At 46.3% G+C, this 21514-nt stretch overlaps 1 protein-coding gene across 1 annotated transcript in view; it reads left to right on the forward strand.

The window, feature by feature from the left end:
• The window catches only part of LOC126101598 (UDP-glucosyltransferase 2-like), an 82211-nt gene that overhangs the window by 44672 nt on the left and 16025 nt on the right, over positions 1–21514 (forward strand). Inside the window, exon 3 of the mRNA XM_049912276.1 lies at positions 11336–11558. Within this exon, the coding sequence (XP_049768233.1) occupies positions 11336–11558 (223 nt within the window). The remainder of the gene's footprint in view (positions 1–11335; positions 11559–21514) is intronic.

The raw sequence follows: 21514 nt of genomic DNA on the forward strand, positions 1-21514 counted from the left end.
CGTAATTTCAGGAAGCGTCCTTTCGTCACCTGTTGTCGCTGTCCAACATGGTGTGTAGTTTTGACAGCTTAATACATATTTCATTGTGGATAATCACGTCCATAACAGTTTGGTCTTCGAGTTTTTATGTACCGATTGGTGGCTAGCAAGTCGTTTGGTTGGTCGGTCTGTGACTGTCTCTTGGTTGGGTTACTGACGGATCAAGTGTAGTTGGGCCACCACCTGTCTCACCTAAGTGAACGTTAATGTGTCAATGGCAGGCCCACCCCCACCCCCCACTGGAGGCGTCTGAGTGCCGTTGTCTATATTGTCCTTTTCATGGGTGTTTAATGGTCTGTTGGCAATCTATTATAGCCAATGCTTTAAAGGGAAAAAAATGCATGGTGTTTTATGTAAATCAGTTGAAGTAAATCAGTTGTGGGCCTTCAGCCACTTAAAAACTTATTCTTAAATTTAGTTATCGTCGTTGCGTTGCTTCTTCATTTAGTGTGTGTTCGGCCATTGAAAACTTAAAGGTTAAAGTTTTTTTAATTTTTGGAAAATCAGCTGTGGGCCTACAGCCGCTTAAAGCCTGATTCTCAAAATTTCCACTTAAGCGAAAATATTGCTGCCTGCTGCCTTAAAAGATTATGGTGATATATTTTAAAAGTCTGAAATTTAATTGTGGTCTTCAGTCATTTGTATTGCACCTTGTATATGTTTGTTCTATCCAGCTGTGATATATATATATTTGCAATTTTAACTGCATGTCTCCAGTCACTTCAAATTAATCTTGTTGCTTTTTAACATTTCTTGTTTGGAGGCCTTCAGCCATGAAAGAATTGGATTTTGAAACTTGTAGTTGTAAAGGTTTGGCTATTTGCCATTTTGGTTTAAGGGTGTTATTAAATAACAAAAAATTACAATTTTGGAGTGAAACTGACTGACACCTTATTTGGCCCTTTCCACAATCCTAATCACGGGCGTCTCAGAGTTGTAAATCGAGCATTGTGTGGAGAGGCACAGGTAATAAAAATTCACAAGTTTTCGTGTTCGCCGATACTGCAAATAGGCCTGTGACCCACTTCCATTAGCTGCCTCGGTTGTATAAGAAACTCTGGCGTTTCAGAAAAGTTTAGAGATAGAATCTCTATTACACCTCACAGCTAGGACTAACAAGCTCCAAGGCACAGGTGATTTAGATAAAGATCTTTAAGATTGTATCTGTTTGCTTTTTGGTGTGGGAAGCGACATGACTTTGGAGAAAAGCATCTTCCCCCTCTGCAAAAACTTAAAAAAAACAGTAATTGGCGGTTTCGTTTTTTCCAGAGATGCAGGTTTAACTCTTGCCCTGGTTCTACAGAGCTTTTGCTGTCATGTGGGAGGGGAGATTTAGCACCTCCATGATTGGCTCAAGACAGCGTGAAGGCAGTGTCGTTCGTGCACTTCATGGGAAAACGGATTTTTTTCTGAAGATATGCAAGGTACTCGGATGCTGGAGTTTGGTCTGGGAGAGGATTTCTGGTCGATGCGCTGGAATGTGTGGTTGGTGCTTGGGACCTGTCCTGAGACTGACATCACTTGCGAGTAGTTAGACTGGAGAGCCTGTGGTGAAGTTCTTACTGTACTGACAGTGTGACTTCAAATGTCTCGGACTACTCATTTGCCGAGGGCACACTTATTCGTTTTTGGTTTACCAGTCGTGACGTTTGGTATCCTTGTGCATTCCATTGTATAAGTGAGCCAAATTGGTCTTGGTACGAACAGTGAACGGGTGTGTCACTCACTGAAATCTATTGTTATTTCAGGGCTCTGGTGGAGAGTAAACTGTGATCCGTCTGCCTGATCGCTAGACCGTCAGATTTTGCATTTCTTTAACGGCCGCGATCGATTAACAGGTGCCGCCTCACGTCTCACCCCCGCCGCACCCATCTTGCCAGCTGGCATTGCCGCACAAAGCAAACAGGGTAACGTACGGATGCTCCGGCATTGTGAGGGCGTACAGATCCCAATCGCCACTTGCTCTAAGCTGCACCTGTGTAGTGAAAACACAGTAGATTTAATCAATCTAAGTCTGCTCAGCATCAGATCAATTCAGATTGCGTTATCCACATTTTTAGGACCAGAGTACTTGACTCACAACTGCCACCCAGGATCCGTGTCCATTGTACTCTTAAACCAACTGTTAGTTGTTTACAGTATTCAATCAATAACTTGTTTAGCATGATTTATGTCTGTCTATGTTTTGAGAAAATAAATGTTGTTAGTAAACTAAATTTTGCATACATTCTCAATCATTTTACGAGGGTTGTTTTTTAAGTAAGGGCCATTTTTATTTTTAAAAAAAAGATACAAATACTTTTGTAAAAAAAACTTTTATTTTCTGATTCTACACACTTTTACCTATTTTTCTACATAGTTGCCTTGTTTATTTAAGAACTTGTCATACCGTACAACTAAGTTTTTAATTCCCTCTTCAAAGAATTCGGCCGCCTGCTCCGACAGCCAAGAGTTCATGGCCGCTTTCACTTAATCGTCGTCATTGAAGTGCTGCCCGCCAAGATGGTGTTTCAGGTACCGGAAAAGGTAGCAAGGTCGGGGCTGTATGGTGCATGGTCCAAAACTTCCCAGCCAAAAGAATCAATCAAATCCCAAGTCTTTTGAGGGGTGTGAGGCCTAGCGTTATCGTGCAGGAGCAAAACTCCTTTTGTCAGCATGCCGCGCCTTTTGTTTTGAATTTCTCTGCAGAGCTTCTTTAGAGTTGCACAGTAGGCATCTGAGTTGATTGTCGTTCCTCGTGGCATAAAGTCCACTAGCAAAACATCGCGCCGGTCCCAGAACACAGTTGCCATAATCTTGCGCTTTGACAGCATCTGTTTGGCTTTGACCTTGATGGGTGAGGTTGTGTGTCGCCATTCCATCGATTGTCGCTTGCTTTCGGGAGTGATATGGGATACCCATGTTTCATCTCCAGTGACAATTTGACTCAACTTGTCATCCCCTTCTTCCTCGTAACGAATCAAAAAGTCCAATGAAGTGGCAAATCTCTTCCCTTTGTGGTCCTCTGTGAGGAGTCTGGGTACCCACCGAGAACACAGTTTCTTAAAGTTTACGTTTTCAGACACAATTTTGTACAAAACCGATCTTGAAACTTGTGGAAATTCCAAAGAAAGAGTGGAAATTGTGAATCTTCTGTCCTCACGAATCTTTGATTCGACTGCAGCCACCAAATCATCAGTGATCACAGAGGGCCGGCCTGAGCGTTCTTCGTCATGGACGTTTTGACGGCCATTTTTAAACTCTCTAACCCATTGACGCACTTTACCTTCACTCATTGCATTCAAGCCACAAACTTCTGTTAACTGAGGATGAATTTCTGCAGCTGATAGGCTTCTCGCGATCAAAAAACGTATCACTGACCGTATCTCACACGCGGCGGGCGATTCAATAATCGTAAACATTATAAAGTAGCACAGCGATGCGTACACGTCAGCTACAGAGCTGCAACTTGCATCAGTGTGAACGGGAAGGATGCCAGCAAGTGGCGCGGTGGCTTGTTGCGGCGTCCGCGCGAACTACGGGACTATACGCGCGAACGGCCCTTACTTAAAAAACAACCCTCGCATATAGTCCCCATGGGGTTAATTTTCATATTAGTTAACAAATTGACTTTTGGGCTGAAAATCAGACATTCTTACATGAATATCTCACATGAAAACTTACGCTTATTTACACACTTCTATATTAAATGTTCGCTTGTAGTCACACTTATTTGATTTTGTCGCTTCCTCAGACAACGGATCTGCTCTGGGAGGACCCAGTTCCTTTGCGGCTAACTTTTTCTTGTCATTTTCCTTTCTGTTACCTCTTACAACGTACTCAGCAGAGTTCATACTGACACTGCATAGGATTTCCGATTCATGTACAATAAACAACCAACTTCAAACACAAACTGCCATCTGCGGAAATGATTAAATTCGGGGAGAAGAGGAGTTTGTGGCACAACTTGACAAGAAGAAGGGACCAGTTGGTAGGACGTGTTGTGAGGCATCAAGGGATCACAAATTTAGCATTGGAGGGCAGCGTGGAGGGTAAAAATCGTAGAGGAAGACCAAGAGATGAATACACTAAGCAGATTCAGAAGGATGTAGGTTGCAGTAAGTACTGGGAGATGAAGAAGCTTGCACAGAATAGAGTAGCATAGAGAGCTGCATCAAACCAGTCTCAGGACTGAAGACAACAACAACAACAACAGTACTCTGTACCAATATGGTCACTTGGCTAGAATACAAATGAGGCGCTGGGAGCCACTAATGCCCAAAAATACACCTTCCTCGACCACACACTTAAGTGAATCTTAGAGACACCTGTGAGATAGTTTTTCATGAATGTTCATATATACACTCCTGGAAATTGAAATAAGAACACCGTGAATTCATTGTCCCAGGAAGGGGAAACTTTATTGACACATTCCTGGGGTCAGATACATCACATGATCACACTGACAGAACCACAGGCACATAGACACAGGCAACAGAGCATGCACAATGTCGGCACTAGTACAGACGATCACCAGTGGTGTACGGCCAGTGTAGGAGATCGCTCCCCACACCACGATGCCGGGTGTTGGCCCTGTGTGCCTCGCTCGTATGCAGTCCTGATTGTGGCGCTCACCTGCACGGCGCCAAACACGCATACGACAATCATTGGCACCAAGGCAGAAGCGACTCTCATCGCTGAAGACGACACGTCTCCATTCGTCCCTCCATTCACGCCTGTCGCGACACCACTGGAGGCGGGCTGCACGATGTTGGGGCGTGAGCGGACGACGGGCTAACGGTGTGCGGGACCGTAGCCCAGCTTCACGGAGACGGTTGCGAATGGTCCTCGCCGATACCCCAGGAGCAACAGTGTCCCTAATTTGCTGGGAAGTGGCGGTGCGGTCCCCTACGGCACTGCGTAGGATCCTACGGTCTTGGCGCGCATCCGTGCGTCGCTGCGGTCCGGTCCCAGGTCGACGGGCACGTGCACCTTCCGCCGACCACTGGCGACAACATCGATGTACTGTGGAGACCTCACGCCCCACGTCTTGAGCAATTCGGCGGTACGTCCACCCGGCCTCCCGCATGCCCACTATACGCCCTCGCTCAAAGTCCGTCAACTGCACATACGGTTCACGTCCACGCTGTCGCGGCATGCTACCAGTGTTAAAGACTGCGATGGAGCTCCGTATGCCACGGCAAACTGGCTGACACTGACGGCGGCGGTGCACAAATGCTGCGAAGCTAGTAGCGCCATTCGACGGCCAACACCGCGGTTCCTGGTGTGTCCGCTGTGCCGTGCGTGTGATCATTGCTTGTACAGCCCTCTCGCAGTGTCCGGAGCAAGTATGGTGGGTCTGACACACCGGTGTCAATGTGTTCTTTTTTCCATTTCCAGGAGTGTATATACTGATGTCCAATCTAATTTTACCATACAGTAAGTGAATTTGCATATCTAAGGAGTATGCTACTGTGTAGCAGGATTTATGTCAAACGAATGGGGATAAAAGTATGCTGCAGTGTGCTACCACCTGATGGCACTAATGTAAACTTGGAGCTGAGTGGTCGGAACTAGTTGAACACGCCATGAATCGTGCACATTATGCATCAGATCCTACGTATTTGGCTCGTATGTGAGGCCCACAAAAAGACAGACCGCAGCACATACGTCACAAAGGTAGGCCGAACTCACTCAACTCAGCAGGGAAACTGTGTTTCTACACCTGTTAACTCGTAACTAGGTGTGTATGTACAAACAAGAATTGCATCTTCTACTAGAAGCCACTATTACGGAGCGATATTGTTATTAGTCCTACAATCATAGGAAGTCCACAAGCCCACCAATAATTTATTACAGTTATACTGGGGTATTAAAAAATTAAAATCATTCCCAAATGATTATCTGTTGCATAAGGCTCCAAATCTTGTATGACATGTGAACCGTTAACCAGAACAGACTAAACGCTACAAGCAAGCTGTTATATCATTTGTGTCGAAAATTGATCTTAAACTTTGTTGTACGATTAGTAATCAGTAAGATCTCATAATAGAATATTCCAGTAGAAGGTGCAATTCTCGTTAATACGTACACACCCAGTTGCGAATTAAAAGGTTCAGAAATGCATTTTGCCTGGTGAGTGTGTAAAGTGTAAGGTGGCAGAATAAATGGTCAGATTCGCACCTTACACCACAACGAGAAGGTGAAGATCCCTGACGTAATTCGGCGGTTATGAGAACATTTGCCTATCAGTATGGAATGCTAAAAGGGATGACAGACAATTGACAGTAATTAATACACCATTCCTATATAATGCATGTGTTTGAGTGGAAGGTGGAACAGGCAACACAAGTCGCTTTTAGTTTTGAAAAGCCAGCCATAGAACGGCGTAGAAAAGGCGTGTTACGATGGAAACCACTTAAAGGGGTGGCAGGAGGAAGGTCAGCGATCCCAGGTCAGGTGATTCAGGCTGGAGGAATGCGTGTAGCGGCTCATCTGCACAAGGGACAGAGAAAAAGCTTTAGAAAGCTGCGTTTCAGAATTCCAACGGGATACGAACGAAAGTCAGTGACGCATTTCGTCCAGCGAGTGCGACACACAGAGAGGTCAATGTACTTTAGCCATCTAGAATGGGCACAAAAGTCCGATTGGCGAAAACGCACTAGCAAGGAGACAAATACTGAAGTTTCGACAGAGTTTAATAGAAGGGACATTGTGATTGGTAGAGAGAGTTTCTACAAAGTAAGAGAAATGCTCCTATTGGAGGGAGGCAGTTCTGCCATGAGTAGGACAAAAGAATTTTTTTGGGTGACTCTTCTCTGATATGGCGTCAAGTGCAGAACAGAGCACTTAACGATCCGTACGACACAGAGAAGAAATTTGTGTGGACACTGCGTTCACAGCAACTGCACTCCAGCTAGAAATTAGCTGTAGCAATTTTTAGCTCCAACTGTGGAGGAACATACCAGCCAAACTAGTTAATTGTTCTTGTGAGAACTGAGAGGGCACTATAATATGCATGCTGTTCCAACCATGCGCATGTACCTACAAAGACTAGGGATGATTACATGTGTTCTCACATAACAAGAAACATAGGGAGAGTTTCTGCTGGAAAGATCAGCAAAGGCCAGATTAGTTTTATAGGAATTTCAGCGGGAGAAGCGGGAGAGACCGGCCTTGCAGACAGCAGCACTTCACAGCTTGAGGTAGATACCGCATACAGAGGCGTAAACTCTGTTGGTTCACCAGCTTGCATCCACTGTAAACTCGAGCGGCCTTGGGTAATCTTGCGCTCCATCCACTGCAGACTTGATTGTCATCCTAAATAGTACCGAACTTTGAACTGGAATCGGACGATTTTCGTAGTACTGACCAACATCATAATGTACGTGTAGGAACAATTTTGTAAAGAAAATTCCAATTAAAGTTTCATAATATTGTGTTTAGGATTAATGTTCTTTCAGAGAGTTAATATTTCACATTGTTGAGTATAAAATTGTTTCACTTTTTGATGTTGGCAAGATGCATTATCCAACCCCCTTTTTTATGTTGTCAAGTTGAAAACTGTGTAAAATCGTGTAATTTTGTGAGAAAAATTGCGTCATTAAACTTGTCATTTCACCTTACACAGTTGTTGTCAATTCTACGTAGAATAAGCAAAACCGCACCTTACAAGTGGAGCGAGCGAGCAAGCGAGCGAGCTCAGGCCTACCTTCGTGATGTACGCGGCGCGGCCTGTCTTTCTTGTGAGCCTCGACCATAAGGTATATACACTCCTGGAAATTGAAATAAGAACACCGTGAATTCATTGTCCCAGGAAGGGGAAACTTTATTGACACATTCCTGGGGTCCGATACATCACATGATCACACTGACAGAACCACAGGCACATAGACACAGGCAACAGAGCATGCACAATGTCGGCACTAGTACAGTGTATATCCACCTTTCGCAGCAATGCAGGCTGCTATTCTCCCATGGAGACGATCGTAGAGATGCTGGATGTAGTCCTGCGGAACGGCTTGCCATGCCATTTCCACCTGGCGCCTCAGTTGGACCAGCGTTCGTGCTGGACGTGCAGACCGCGTGAGACGACGCTTCATCCAGTCCCAAACATGCTCAATGGGCGACAGATCCGGAGATCTTACTGGCCAGGGTAGTTGACTTACACCTTCTAGAGCACGTTGGGTGGCACGGGATACATACGGACGTGCATTGTCCTGTTGGAACAGCAAGTTCCCTTGCCGGTCTAGGAATGGTAGAACGATGGGTTCGATGACGGTTTGGATGTACCGTGCACTATTCAGTGTCCCCTCGACGATCACCAGTGGTGTACGGCCAGTGTACGAGATCGCTCCCCACACCATGATGCCGGGTGTTGGCCCTGTGTGCCTCGGTCGTATGCAGTCCTGATTGTGGCGCTCACCTGCACGGCGCCAAACACGCATACGACAATCATTGGCACCAAGGCAGAAGCGACTCTCATCGCTGAAGACGACACGTCTCCATTCGTCCCTCCATTCACGCCTGTCGCGACACCACTGGAGGCGGGCTGCACGATGTTTGGGCGTGAGCGGAAGACGGCCTAACGGTGTGCGGGACCGTAGCCCAGCTTCATGGAGACGGTTGCGAATGGTCCTCGCCGATATCCCTTGGAGCAACAGTGCCCCTAATTTGCTGGGAAGTGGCGGTGCGGTCCCCTACGGCACTGCGTAGGATCCTACGCTCTTGGCGTGCATCCGTGCGTCGCTGCGGTCCGGTCCCAGGTCGACGGGCACGTGCACCTTCCGCCGACCACTGGCGACAACATCGATGTACTGTGGAGACCTCACGCCCCACGTGTTGAGCAATTCGGCGGTACGTCCACCCGGCCTCCCGCATGCCCACTATACGCCCTCGCTCAAAGTCCGTCAACTGCACATACGGTTCACGTCCACGCTGTCGCGGCATGCTACCAGTGTTAAAGACTGCGATGGAGCTCCGTATGCCACGGCAAACTGGCTGACACTGACGGCGGCGGTGCACAAATGCTGCGCAGCTAGCGCCATTCGACGGCCAACACCGCGGTTCCTGGTGTGTCCGCTGTGCCGTGCGTGTGATCATTGCTTGTACAGCCCTCTCGCAGTGTCCGGAGCAAGTATGGAGGGTCTGACACACCGGTGTCAATGTGTTCTTTTTTCCATTTCCAGGAGTGTATGTCACGTCAGTTGCACATGCGAAAAGCTCCTTAAAATGTGCACAACTGATGGTGTAGGTTGGCTTGTTTCTGGCAGTGTGTGGATGCCGTCACACAGATCACGCAATTCAAGTAAATTAGAGGTTAGCGATTCGAGGCCGCGGACAGCATCAGACAGCATTCCAGATGTATCCCACTGGGTTCAGGCCAGAGAGATTTGGTCAGACGTCAACGTGTATTCATTATCATGCTCCTCCAAAGCACCTAGCATGATTGTGGCCTTATGACACAGACAGTTACCGCTGGGTCAACATGGCAGCACGCGGGGAACATTTTGACATTTTCTGTGGAGCCCACCTTCAAGTGTGTGTTCTGAGCGTTGAACTCTGAGACACAGCACTCTACTCTGTCGCCATATCTGTCACAGATGTCTACCTATCCTTGTAGCGTGCATCTAGCTCCAACTATCATCACTCATTCATCGTCTGTTAAGTCCAGTTGTGCGCCCATATATCACGTCGGAGACCTTTCCATAAGAATCAACTGATTACAAAAGGCATCTCGAACAATGCGCTGCCCTTTTGTGTTTGCGATACTACCGCCACCCGTGTCTGTGCATGTCGCTGTCCCATTTAACCTCAGCATATACTGACTTTCAGCTTCAATTTTCATGCTACACCACGAAGATGACGTGCTACAGGCGCGAAACTTAACCGACAGGAAGAAGATGGTGTGATATGTAAATGATTCGCTCTTCAGAGCATTCACACAAGGATGGCGCCGGTGGCGACACCCACAATGTGCTGACATGAGGAAAGTGTCCAACCGATTTCTCATATACAAACAGCAGTTGACCGGCGTTGCCTGGTGAAACGTTGTTGTGATGCATCGTGTAAGGAGGAGAAATGCGTACCATCACGTTTCCGACTTTGATATAGGTCGGATTGTAGCCTATCGCGATTGCGGTTTATCGTATCACCACATTGCTGCTCGTGTTGGTCGAGATCCAATGACTGTTAGCAGAATATGGAATCGGTGGCTTCAGGAGGGTAAAACGGAACGCCGTGCTGGATCCTAACAGCCTCGTATCACTAGCAGTCGAGATGACAGGCATCTTATCCGCATGGCTGTAACGGATCGTGCAGCCACGTCTCGATCCCTGAGTCAACAGATGGGGACGTTTGCAAGACAACAACTATCTGCACGAACAGTTCGACGACGTTTACAGTAGCATGGACTATCAGCTCGGAGACCATGGCTGCGGTTACTCTTGACGCTGCATCACAGACAGGAGCGCCTGCGATGGTGTACTCAACGACGAACCTGGGTGTACGAATGGCAAAACGTCATTGTTTCGGATGAATCCAGGTTCCGTTTACAGCATCATGATGGTCGCATCCGTGTTTGGCGACATCGCGGTGAACGAACATTGGAAGCGTGTATTCGTCATCGCCATACTGGCGTATCACCTGGCGTGATGGTATGGGGTGCCATTGGTTACACGTCTCGGTTACCTCTTTTCCGCATTGACGGCACTTTGAACAGTGGACGTTACATTTCAGATGTGTTACGACCCGTGGCTCTACCCTTCATTCGATCCCTGCGAAACCCTACATTTCAGCAGGATAATGCACGACCGCATGTTGCAGGTCCAGTACGGGCCTTTCTGGACACAGAAAATGTTCGACTGCTGTCCTGGCCAGTACATTCTCCAGATCTCTCACCAACTGAAAACATCTGGTCAATGGTGGCCGAGCAACTGGCTCGTCACAATACGCCAGTCACTACTCTTGATGAACTGTGGTATCGTGTTGAAGCTGCATGGGCAGCTGTACCTGTACACGCCATCCAAGCTCTGTTTGACTCAATGCCCAGGCGTATCAAAGCCGTTATTACGGCCAGAGGTGGTTGTTCTGGGTACTGATTTCTCAGGATGTATGCACCCAAATTGCGTGAAAATGTAATCACATGTCAGTTCTAGTATAATATATTTGTCCAATGAATACCCGTTTTTCATCTGCATTTCTTCTTGGTGTAACAATTTTAATGGCCAGTAGTGTATATGTGTATGGAACCCCAAGAAAAACAGTCATAGTTCGAACTAGAAAAGACACAATGGTGAGCTGGGTTTCTCCTGCGCAGGACTTGCAGGAGTTCATGGACGCTGCCACTGAGGGCGTGATCTACTTCAGCATGGGCAGCAACGTGAAGAGCACGGACCTGTCGGAGGAGCTGCGCGCCGTCTTCCTGAAGACGTTCGCACGGCTGAGGCAGAAGGTGCTCTGGAAGTTGGAGGGCGACTCGCTGCCGAACCAGCCGGCCAACCTCAGGATCAGCAGTTGGTTTCCGCAGAGCGATCTACTCTGTAAGTTGGTTGGTAAAAAAAGATAAATAACTTCTTTTTCATAATTCAGAACATAATTGCCATCGAGCACAATATCTTCTAACGACAGCTTCTCTCAGAATATTGCTTTTTTTTTATCGCGAATCTCTCGCCCAGCAGACAGTCCCAAACGACTGCAAAAAAGCGTAGGTGACACCTGTGAAAAAGAAGGATCAAAGAACGGACCTGCAAAATTATAGACCAGTATCCTTAACATCAGTTTGCTGCAGAATTCTACAATATACTCTGAGCTCGAATATAAAAAAATTTACTTCACAAAGAAAAGCTTCTGTCCACGATACCAGCACGATTCTAGAGCGCATCGTTCGTCCGAAACTCAGCATGCCCTTTTCTCACTTGACATACTCCGAATTATAGATGGAGGGCAACAGGTAGGTTCCATATTCCTACAGCGTCCCATTGCGGATTGTTAACGAAGGTACGACCACATGGAATAGGTTCCTAGATATGTGAGTGCCTCGAAGACCTCCGTCATTGTTTCGACTACATTTCGCAATGCCCAGAAATGAGGAACGTCCTACCCACAATCCGGTGTTCCACTGCCTACCCAATTTACGCAGTATCTTGGTCCATCCTGCTCCTGACCCTCTGCACAGTGGCTGATGCCCCTGTGGAAGTCCGAGGTGCAAAACCTGTGCAATGCTCCACCGACTTTCACATCCTGCTCTAGCCTGCCACAGGCTTACCTTACCCTAAAACCCACACGACACGGAGTATGATTCCCCGTGAGCTTACTTGCTGGTTTTCGCTATGGAGCGGCATCGTCGACTGTTAAGTTGCTTCCCTGCAGGGAACTTCACACGTTTTCACGTGATAGCGCCAGAGCTATTTCCCTTGTAGGGTTCAGTGCACCCCACCTGCGCTGACCAGTCAGGAGTGCCAATGACAAAAAAATTCACCAATAGCCCTGTACTTTTAGATATTGTTTTATTTTATTGTGAAGGCTACCAGTTTCAGCACTTCATTAAGCCGTCTTCTGGTCCCATATGCATCTACCCACATATACGAACTCGTCGTATAGCGTCATCAATCACTGTAAATCGTGATCCAGTGATTGGTGGCGCTAAACGACAAGTTAGTTTATTTGTATACAAGCGAATGGGTCCTGAAGATGACATAATAAAATGCAGAAACTGGTAGCCTTCACAATAAAATAAAATAGTATCTTAAAGTACACCGATATTGGTGAATTTTATTGACATTGACATTAACCAGCCGACGCCCCTGGCCGTGATGGACCAACAGAGAAGTCAGGAATGCTGTCAGCATTGTCATCACAACCTGGAAGCCGGGGTCTCAACGCAACCGCGGCCATAATATGGACGCACTCGGCTGCAACATGGTGGATCAACGACTCACTGTACCAGACAAGTATCTTAGTTTCCGAATAACCATTAACTGACCTGCCAGATCACCTGACCTAACTTCTATAGATTTCTGTTTATCAGATCACCTGACCTAACTTTTGTAGATTTCTGTTTATGGGGCTGGTTAAAGGGGGATGAGTACGCTACGAAGGTGGATACACGTGAAAAACTTGTAGCTCGCATCACCGACACTGTAGTCCGCATTAAAGCCCACCATGATGATGTTCGATGGGCAACACAACAAATCCATATGTCTCCAAGGAAAACCGAATAAAGCGTTATTGCATTCAGTGATTCATATAGGAAAGAGTTGTTGTTAAATGCTGAAACGCTGAGAGCAAACTCCCACTTATTGTAACAAACATCCGTACTTGAAGCGGACATTTTGCCACAGTGCTTCGCAGAGAACGATCTATTGACACGCAGTTCATGTGGTGTCACCGCCAGACACCACACTTGCTAGGTGGTAGCCTTTAAATCGGCCGCGGTCCGTTAGTATACGTCGGACCCGCGTGTCGCCCCTATCAGTGATTGCAGACCGAGCGCCGCCACACGGCAGGTCTAGAGAGACGTCCTAGCACTCGCCCCAGTTGTACAGACGACTTTGCTAGCGATGGTTCACTGACAAATTACGCTCTCATTTGCCGAGACGATAGTTAGCATAGCCTTCAGCTACGTCATTTGCTACGACCTAGCAAGGCGCCATTATCATTTGCTATTTATCTTGTGATTCATGTACCGTCAGACCGATGTTCACCAATTATGAATTAAAGTTAAGTATTCCAGAAGCTACGTACCTTTTTTACTAGACTCAACTCCTGTAACTGTTCCAGACCTCACGCCAGCCTGCGTGAGCTTAAACGCGTGCCTTTCGGCTCCCTCAGAGTGGCTTGGTTGTCTTGCCAAGTCACAACAGTTCAAATGGTTCAAATGGCTCTGAGCATTATGGGACTTAACATCTGAGTCATCAGTCCCCTAGAACTTAGAACTACTTAAACCTAACTAACCTAAGGGCATCACACACATCCATGCCCGAGGCAGGATTCGAACCTGCAACCGTAGCGGTCGCGCGGTTCCAGACTGAAGCACCTAGAGCCGCTCGGCACACCGGCCGGCGACACGTAGTCAACACGGTTTTAGAAAACGTCGTCTTTCTGAAACACAACTGGCTCTTACTCACATGAAGTGCTGAGTGCTCTCGACAAGTGATTTCAAACTGATTTCTTGATTTCCAGAAGGTTTTTGACACCGTATCTCACAAGTGGATATCGTCTCAGTTTTGCGAATGGATTCGTTATTTGACGGCCGCTGTGGCGGAGCGATTCTAGGCGATTCAGTCTGGAACCGCGCTGCTTCTATGCTCGCAGGTTCGAATTCTGTCTCGGGCATTGATGTGTGTGCTGTCCTTAGGGTAGTTAGGTTTGAGTAGTTCTAAGTCTAGGGGACTGATGACCTCAGATGTTAAGTCCCATAGTGTTTAGAGCCATTTGAACCATTTGATTCGTTATTTCCTGTCAGAAAGCACACAGTTCGCAGTAACTGACGGAAAGTAATCGAGTAAGACAGAAGTGATTTCTGGCATTCTGCAAGGTACTGTTATAGGCCCTCTGCTGTTCCTTACCTATACGAACGATTTAGGAGACAATCTGAGCAGTCGTATTAGGTTGTTTGCAGGTGATTCTGTCGTTTATTGTCCAGTAAGGTCGTCAGAAGATCAAAACCAATTACAAAACGATTTGGATAAGATGCCTGTATGGTGCGAAACTTGGCAATCGATCTAAATAATGAAAAGTGTGAGGTCATCCACATTCCTTTTAAGGAATCCGTTAAATTTCGGTTACACGATAAACCAATAAAATCTTAAGGCTGTAAGTTCAACTAAATACGTGAGAATTGCAATAGCGAAAAACTGAAATTGGAAAGAACACATAGAAAATGTTGTGGAGAAGTCGAACCAAAGACTGAGAAGCGTTCTCGAAAATATACCTCCACAAAGGCATTTGGGTTTTCTTTGGAGCATCGATGTGTTATTGACACCGCCACGAGTTGAAGTCGCTTCACCAGTAAACAGTGTTAATGGAACTCCTCGCAGTTAAGTGATTAGCCAACGGCAAAATTCCAGTCGCCTACCTTCACCTCTCATTCTCCATACTTCATCTCGTCTTGTTTTCGTTAGGACGTGGTATTCGTGGTTGGTATGAATTATTATTCAATGTCTTTAGCCGCGCGGGGTAGCCGCGTGATCTAGGACGCCTTGTCACGGTCCACGCGGCTCTCCCCGTCGGAGGTTCGAGTCCTCCTTCGGGCATGGTTGTGTGCGTTGTCCTTAGCGTAAGTTAGTTTAAATTAGTTTAAGTAGTGAGTAAGGTCAGCAGTTTGGTCCTATAAGACTATACCACAAATTTCCAATTTTTCTATTGCTTTGCTACGTGCCCTTTGTTATTTTTTGTAGATTGAAAACAGTTGAGGACAGCTGCGCAAGTTGAGATCACGTGACTTGACTTGACGTGAGGAGACGAGAGGGAGTGTGTGCGTACAGTCTGATGGGATGACGTCATGACGTGACAGTGTGAACTGGCCTTAAACGTTCTTGAATGTGGCGTTCTGCTGTTAAGAATTCGTCACTGCATTCTCTACTCGTAGCAACAGCGGTGCTACTACAACAAAACCCGTACACAAATACCATATCGACATACTCAGCATCTACACTCATGCTCATAAATTAAAGATAATTGCAGAATGTGGTGCCACACAACGTGGCACTACACAAAACTGGCGCTAATAGCATAGGCACATAGGGAACACACACGACACAGATCTGTAAGTCCACGGTATTGGTGACAAGTTGAGAAAACCGCAACGAAACACATGTGTTACAAAATGCCACTGTTTCCTGCGCATGTACCCCGACATTAATATGGTATATGATCACCACGCACACGTACACAGGCTGCACAACGGGTTGACATACTCTGGATCGGGTGGTCGAGCAGCTGCTGGGGTATAGCCTCCTACTCTTGCACCAGTGCCTGTCGGAGCTCCTGAAGTGTCGCAGGGGTTTGAAGACGTGCAGCGATACGTCGACCGAGAGCATCCCAGACGTGCTCGATGGGGTTTAGGACTGGAGAACAGGCAGGCCACTCCATTCGCCTGATATCTTCTGTTTCAGGTTACTCCTCCATTATGGCAGCTTGGTGGGGCCGTACGTTATCATCCATCAGGAGGAAGGTGGGACCCACTGGACCCCTGAAAAGGCCGACATAATGGTGCAAAATGACGTCCCGGTACACCTGACCTGTTACAGTTCCTCTGTCAAAGACATGTAGTGGTGCAAGTGCACCAATCATAATCCCACCCCACACCATCTAACCACAATCTCCATACAGGTACCTTTCAAGGATATTAAGGGGTTGGTATCTGGTTCCTGGTTCACGCCAGATGAAAACCCGGCGAGAAACACTGTTCAGACTATACCTGGACTCGTCTGTGAACACAACCTGGGACCACTGTTCCAATTACCATGTACTGTGTTCTTGACACCAGGCTTTATGGGCTCTCCTGTGACCAGGAGTCAGTGGAATGCACCTTGCAGGTCCTCAGGCGAATAAACCATGTCTATTAAGTCTTCTGTAGAATGTGTGTCTGGAGAAAACTGTTCCAGTGTCTGCAGTAAGATCCTGAGCAATGCTACCTACAGTACTCCGTGGCTGTCTGTGGGCACTGATGGTGAGATATCGGTCTCCTTGTGGTGTTGTACAGTGTGGACATCCCGTACTGTAGCGCCTGGACACGTTTCCTGTCTGTTGGAATAGTTGCCATAATCTTGAGGTCACACTTTGTGGCACACGGAGGGCCCGTGCTATGACCTGCTGTGTTTGACCAGCCTCCAGTCGCTCTAGTATTCTGCGCCTCATAACGTCATCAATATGTGTTCTTTGGGCCATTTTCAACACACAGTCACCATTAGCACGTCTGAAAACTTCTGCACATTTACTCGGTGCACCGCACTCTGACATGCACCAACACACCTCTGCGTATGTGGACTGCTGCCAGCACCACTGTGCGACGACCGCAGGTCAAATACACCGCATGGTCATACTCCGAGGTGATTTAAACCCGCAAACCGCCCACCAGAGCGTTGTTTCACCATGTATCAGCATTATCCTTCATTTATGAGCACGAGTGTATAAATATAAGCAGCATGCATAAACGATACAGTACCATTTGTCAAAAAATATCAATCGCAGTGACAGTTGAAAAATTCAGATACGAGAGGTGTGACAATAAAGTAATGAGACTGATGTGAAAAAATGTTGCTTACCGTTTTAGTCAAGTTTAGTGTTGCCTCCTTCAATGTAGTTCCCTTCTGAATGCGCACACTTTTTCCAGCGCTTCTGCCATTGATGGTAACGTTTCTGGAACTCATCTTCTGTAATATCCTCCAAGGTCCTCGTCACAGCTTTTTGAACATCTTGTGTTGTTTGAAAATGGTGTCCCTTGAACGCCGTTTTGCTCTTGGAAATAGAAAAAAGTCGCACGAAGCGATATCTGGTGAATAAGGTGGCTGTGGTAGTACTGAAATTTGTTTTGAGGTTAAAAATTGTTGTACTGACAGAGCAGTATGGGATGGCGCATTATCATTATGCAGAATCCAATTATCAGAAATGTTGGCATGGACACGAAGAACTCTTTTACGAAGTCTTTCTAAAATTTCTTTGCAGTAATATTGGTTAACTGTTTGTCCAGGAGGCACCCACTCTTTATGAACAATTCCCCTGGAATCAAAGAAGCACGCAAGCATCCATTTCAGTTTTGACTTTGACGTGCGAGCTTTTTTTGGTCTGGGTGATCCCTTTGAGCACCATTGCGAACTTTGGCGTTTTTTCTCTGGATTGTACTGAAAAAAAAAACTTTCATCACCAGTGATAACATAGCTCATCAATTCTGGACTGATTTCCGTTTGCTCTAACAGATCGGCTGCCACATTTTTCCGTGTTTCCCCCGTTGTGGTGTGAGATTTTTGTAGAGCATTTTTGCACAAATCTTTCTCATACCAAGATCTTCAGTTATTGTTAGACGAACCATTTCTAGATTGATGTTCAGTTCTTCTGCAATCATTTTCACAGATAATCTTCGATCAGATCGTACGAGTTCACGCACCCTGACCAAGTTGACATCCGTCTGTGAGGTTGATGGTCGTCCACTGCGGTCTTCATCTTCAACATTCGTTCTGCCTTCACTAAACGTTTTATGTCAACGAAAAACTTGAGCTCTTGAGATAACCTCCTCTCCAAAAGCCTTCTGAAGCTTACCATAAGTTGTCGTCGCCTTTTCAGCCAATTTAACACAAAAAGGAATATTATGCAGTTCCATTTCCGTGACGAGAGACACGCCTTTTAACTTATTACAGCAGAACTCACGACTGAGCCGTTGCATCGATGAGCCGCTTGGACTAAAAGCAGTTTATAGACCAAGGTCAAAGATATTGTGCCTACGCAAACCTGCAGAGTTGCCACATCTTGCAAAGAAAATCAGTCTCATTACTTTATTGTCGCACCTCATATAACTTCAAGCACAACTTCACTATTTGACTTTCAAAACAAAAATGACAATCGATAACTGAACCCATGGTAATTGGTGTGCCAACATGCGAAATGAAACTTTACCTCTGTGAAGGGCTGTATCTGTGTAAGCAATAAAACTTTGACATATGTTATATCGAATATATTTATTCGAATCAGTGTGTACTACCACCTCCTAAAATATTTATTATTCCAGACATCCCTGTATAGCGGTGTAAGAGTAGCCAAAGCCTGTTCTAAATAGCATCCACTGCACAACTGGCATGTATGATGTCATTCAGAACAAACTGCTGTGGATGTCTGGACATTATGGCCAAATGATATGGTTTAACTGCCTGGGAATACTCCAGGTTTTAAGCCTGTGGGCAGATTGGTAATTCTGATGTCTTATGGAATAACAGTAGGATAGTGTAAAATCCTCCAAATCCCATACATTGGTAGACATGAGTGAAAATCAGTAGTGATATTCGTGTTTCAGCTCTAATATCATTTCCCGAATGTCTACAGTCACATACATGACTACATCAAAAAAATGGTTCAAATGGCTCTAAGCATTATGGGACTTAACATCTGAGGTCATCAGTCCCCTAGACTTAGAACTACTTAAACCTAACTAACGTAAGGACATCACACACATCCATGCCCGAGGCAGGATTCGAAGCTGCGACCGTAGCAGCAGCGTGGTTCCAGACTGAAACGCCTAGAACCACTTAGCCACAGCGGTCAGCTGACTACATCGGTGCCAAGGTTTAATTAAAATAAACATGTTAAGAAATTGATATTTCGTCAGAGGATCATGTAGTATTGTCATAAAATATTGTTATCTTTAATGTCATGGTCATCATCTAGGGATTGACTGAGAAGTCCGAGGTTGTATTTTTAAAACAGCATAAATGAAACATTTTCTTGTAGTACTGGTTCCATAATACCGAAAAATAAGTTCACATCGGATTTTTACACTTTATTGGTTCCAGTTTCTCTACTACTGCTACAACAATAACTACTTTCTATCACGCAAGTAAGAGTCACCTTACTTACTTCTGAGTGCTCTGACTTGAGTTTGCCTTGTACTGGCCCTTTAATAACACTGAAATAATACACTCATGTAGTGTAAATTATGAGAATACATACAGTTACAAAGTTGGAATTATAAGTTGTGTTTTTCCAAAAGTTCACGTATGCCAATAACTTTTACTGTGAAGACTTACCGAATCAAAATTATTTATTTCGACGAACTAATTTTATTCATACAAATTTTCATAAAATTTGCATTGTCAACAATTACTTTTTTAAAAGTTGCAGATTTCTGCTAAATTATGTCGTTCTTTTGATTACCAACATTTACATATGTGCCAACTCTATATTTCATTACTAATTACTCTTTGCTTAGCCATGTTGATTTTCTGGTACTTCCTAAGGGATAATTTCACACAAAAGGCAGCATTTTAAAATTTGTGTAGTTAATCTTTTTAATTTGACCATCTTTTTTTAACTGAATATAAACTCATAAATTGTCATTTCTATCTATTGCAAATCATGGTTTTGTTTATGACAGGTAACTCTCTCTCTCTCTCTCTCTCTCTCTCTCTCTCTCTTTCTCTCTCTCTCTCTAACGCGACACGGCCGTTGATCTCTTCAGTGCAGATGCACACCACCCTCGAACTCTTACGGGAATCGGCGAAATGCAGCGATTACTGAGAATAATGGACAACTGGCACTGCATTGGCAGTGTCTGGATAATTTGAGAGCTTGGGTCAGACTGGAGGCGTGCTGGGGTAGTCCATGCAACTGCAATGAGCACTGTGTCCAGAGGGCTCAGCAGTCAGACCATCTGCCTAGTAAGCACCAGACGCAGGTTCCAGTCTGTGTCCAGCACAAATTTTCGGCTTTCCCCATTGATTTCAGTCAGTGCCCGCTCGCAACCAAAATATGTAAATCCTTTGTGCCTTATCACACGTTTGACCGCATTACACAGGTCATATGCGCTTCCCCCAAAAAAACACTAAGTAATGAATGATACATCTGAAAGAAATTAGTACTGAAGTAATCATTTCATAACATGCTTCTCACAATACACTAAAAGCTGTGTATCGTGTACTCAGATACACTCCTGGAAATGGAAAAAAGAACACATTGACACCGGTGTGTCAGACCCACCATACCTGCTCCGGACACTGCGAGAGGGCTGTACAAGCAATGATCACACGCACGGCTCAGCGGACACACCAGGAACCGCGGTGTTGGCCGTCGAATGGCGCTAGCTGCGCAGCATTTGTGCACCGCCGCCGTCAGTGTCAGCCAGTTTGCCGTGGCATACGGAGCTCCATCGCAGTCTTTAACACTGGTAGCATGCCGCGACAGCGTGGACGTGAACCGTATGTGCAGTTGACGGACTTTGAGCGAGGGCGTATAGTGGGCATGCGGGAGGCCGGGTGGACGTACCGCCGAATTGCTCAAGACGTGGGGCGTGAGGTCTCCACAGTACATCGATGTTGTCGCCAGTGGTCGGCGGAAGGTGCACGTGCCCGTCGACCTGGGACCGGACCGCAGCGACGCACGGATGCACGCCAAGACCGTAGGATCCTACGCAGTGCCGTAGGGGACCGCACCGCCACTTCCCAGCAAATTAGGGGCACTGTTGCTCCAAGGGATATCGGCGAAAACCATTCGCAACCGTCTCCATGAAGCTGGGCTACGGTCCCGCACACCGTTAGGCCGTCTTCCGCTCACGCCCCAACATCGTGCAGCCCGTCTCCAGTGGTGTCGCGACAGGCGTGAATGGAGGGACGAATGGAGACGTGTCGTCTTCAGCGATGAGAGTCGCTTCTGCCTTGGTGCCAATGATGGTCGTATGCGTGTTTGGCGCCGTGCAGGTGAGCGCCACAATCAGGACTGCATACGACCGAGGCACACAGGGCCAACACCCGGCATCATGGTGTGGGGAGCGATCTCCTACACTGGCCGTACG

Source organism: Schistocerca cancellata, chromosome 9, assembly GCF_023864275.1.
Source record: "Schistocerca cancellata isolate TAMUIC-IGC-003103 chromosome 9, iqSchCanc2.1, whole genome shotgun sequence".
Classification (NCBI taxonomy): domain Eukaryota; kingdom Metazoa; phylum Arthropoda; class Insecta; order Orthoptera; family Acrididae; genus Schistocerca; species Schistocerca cancellata.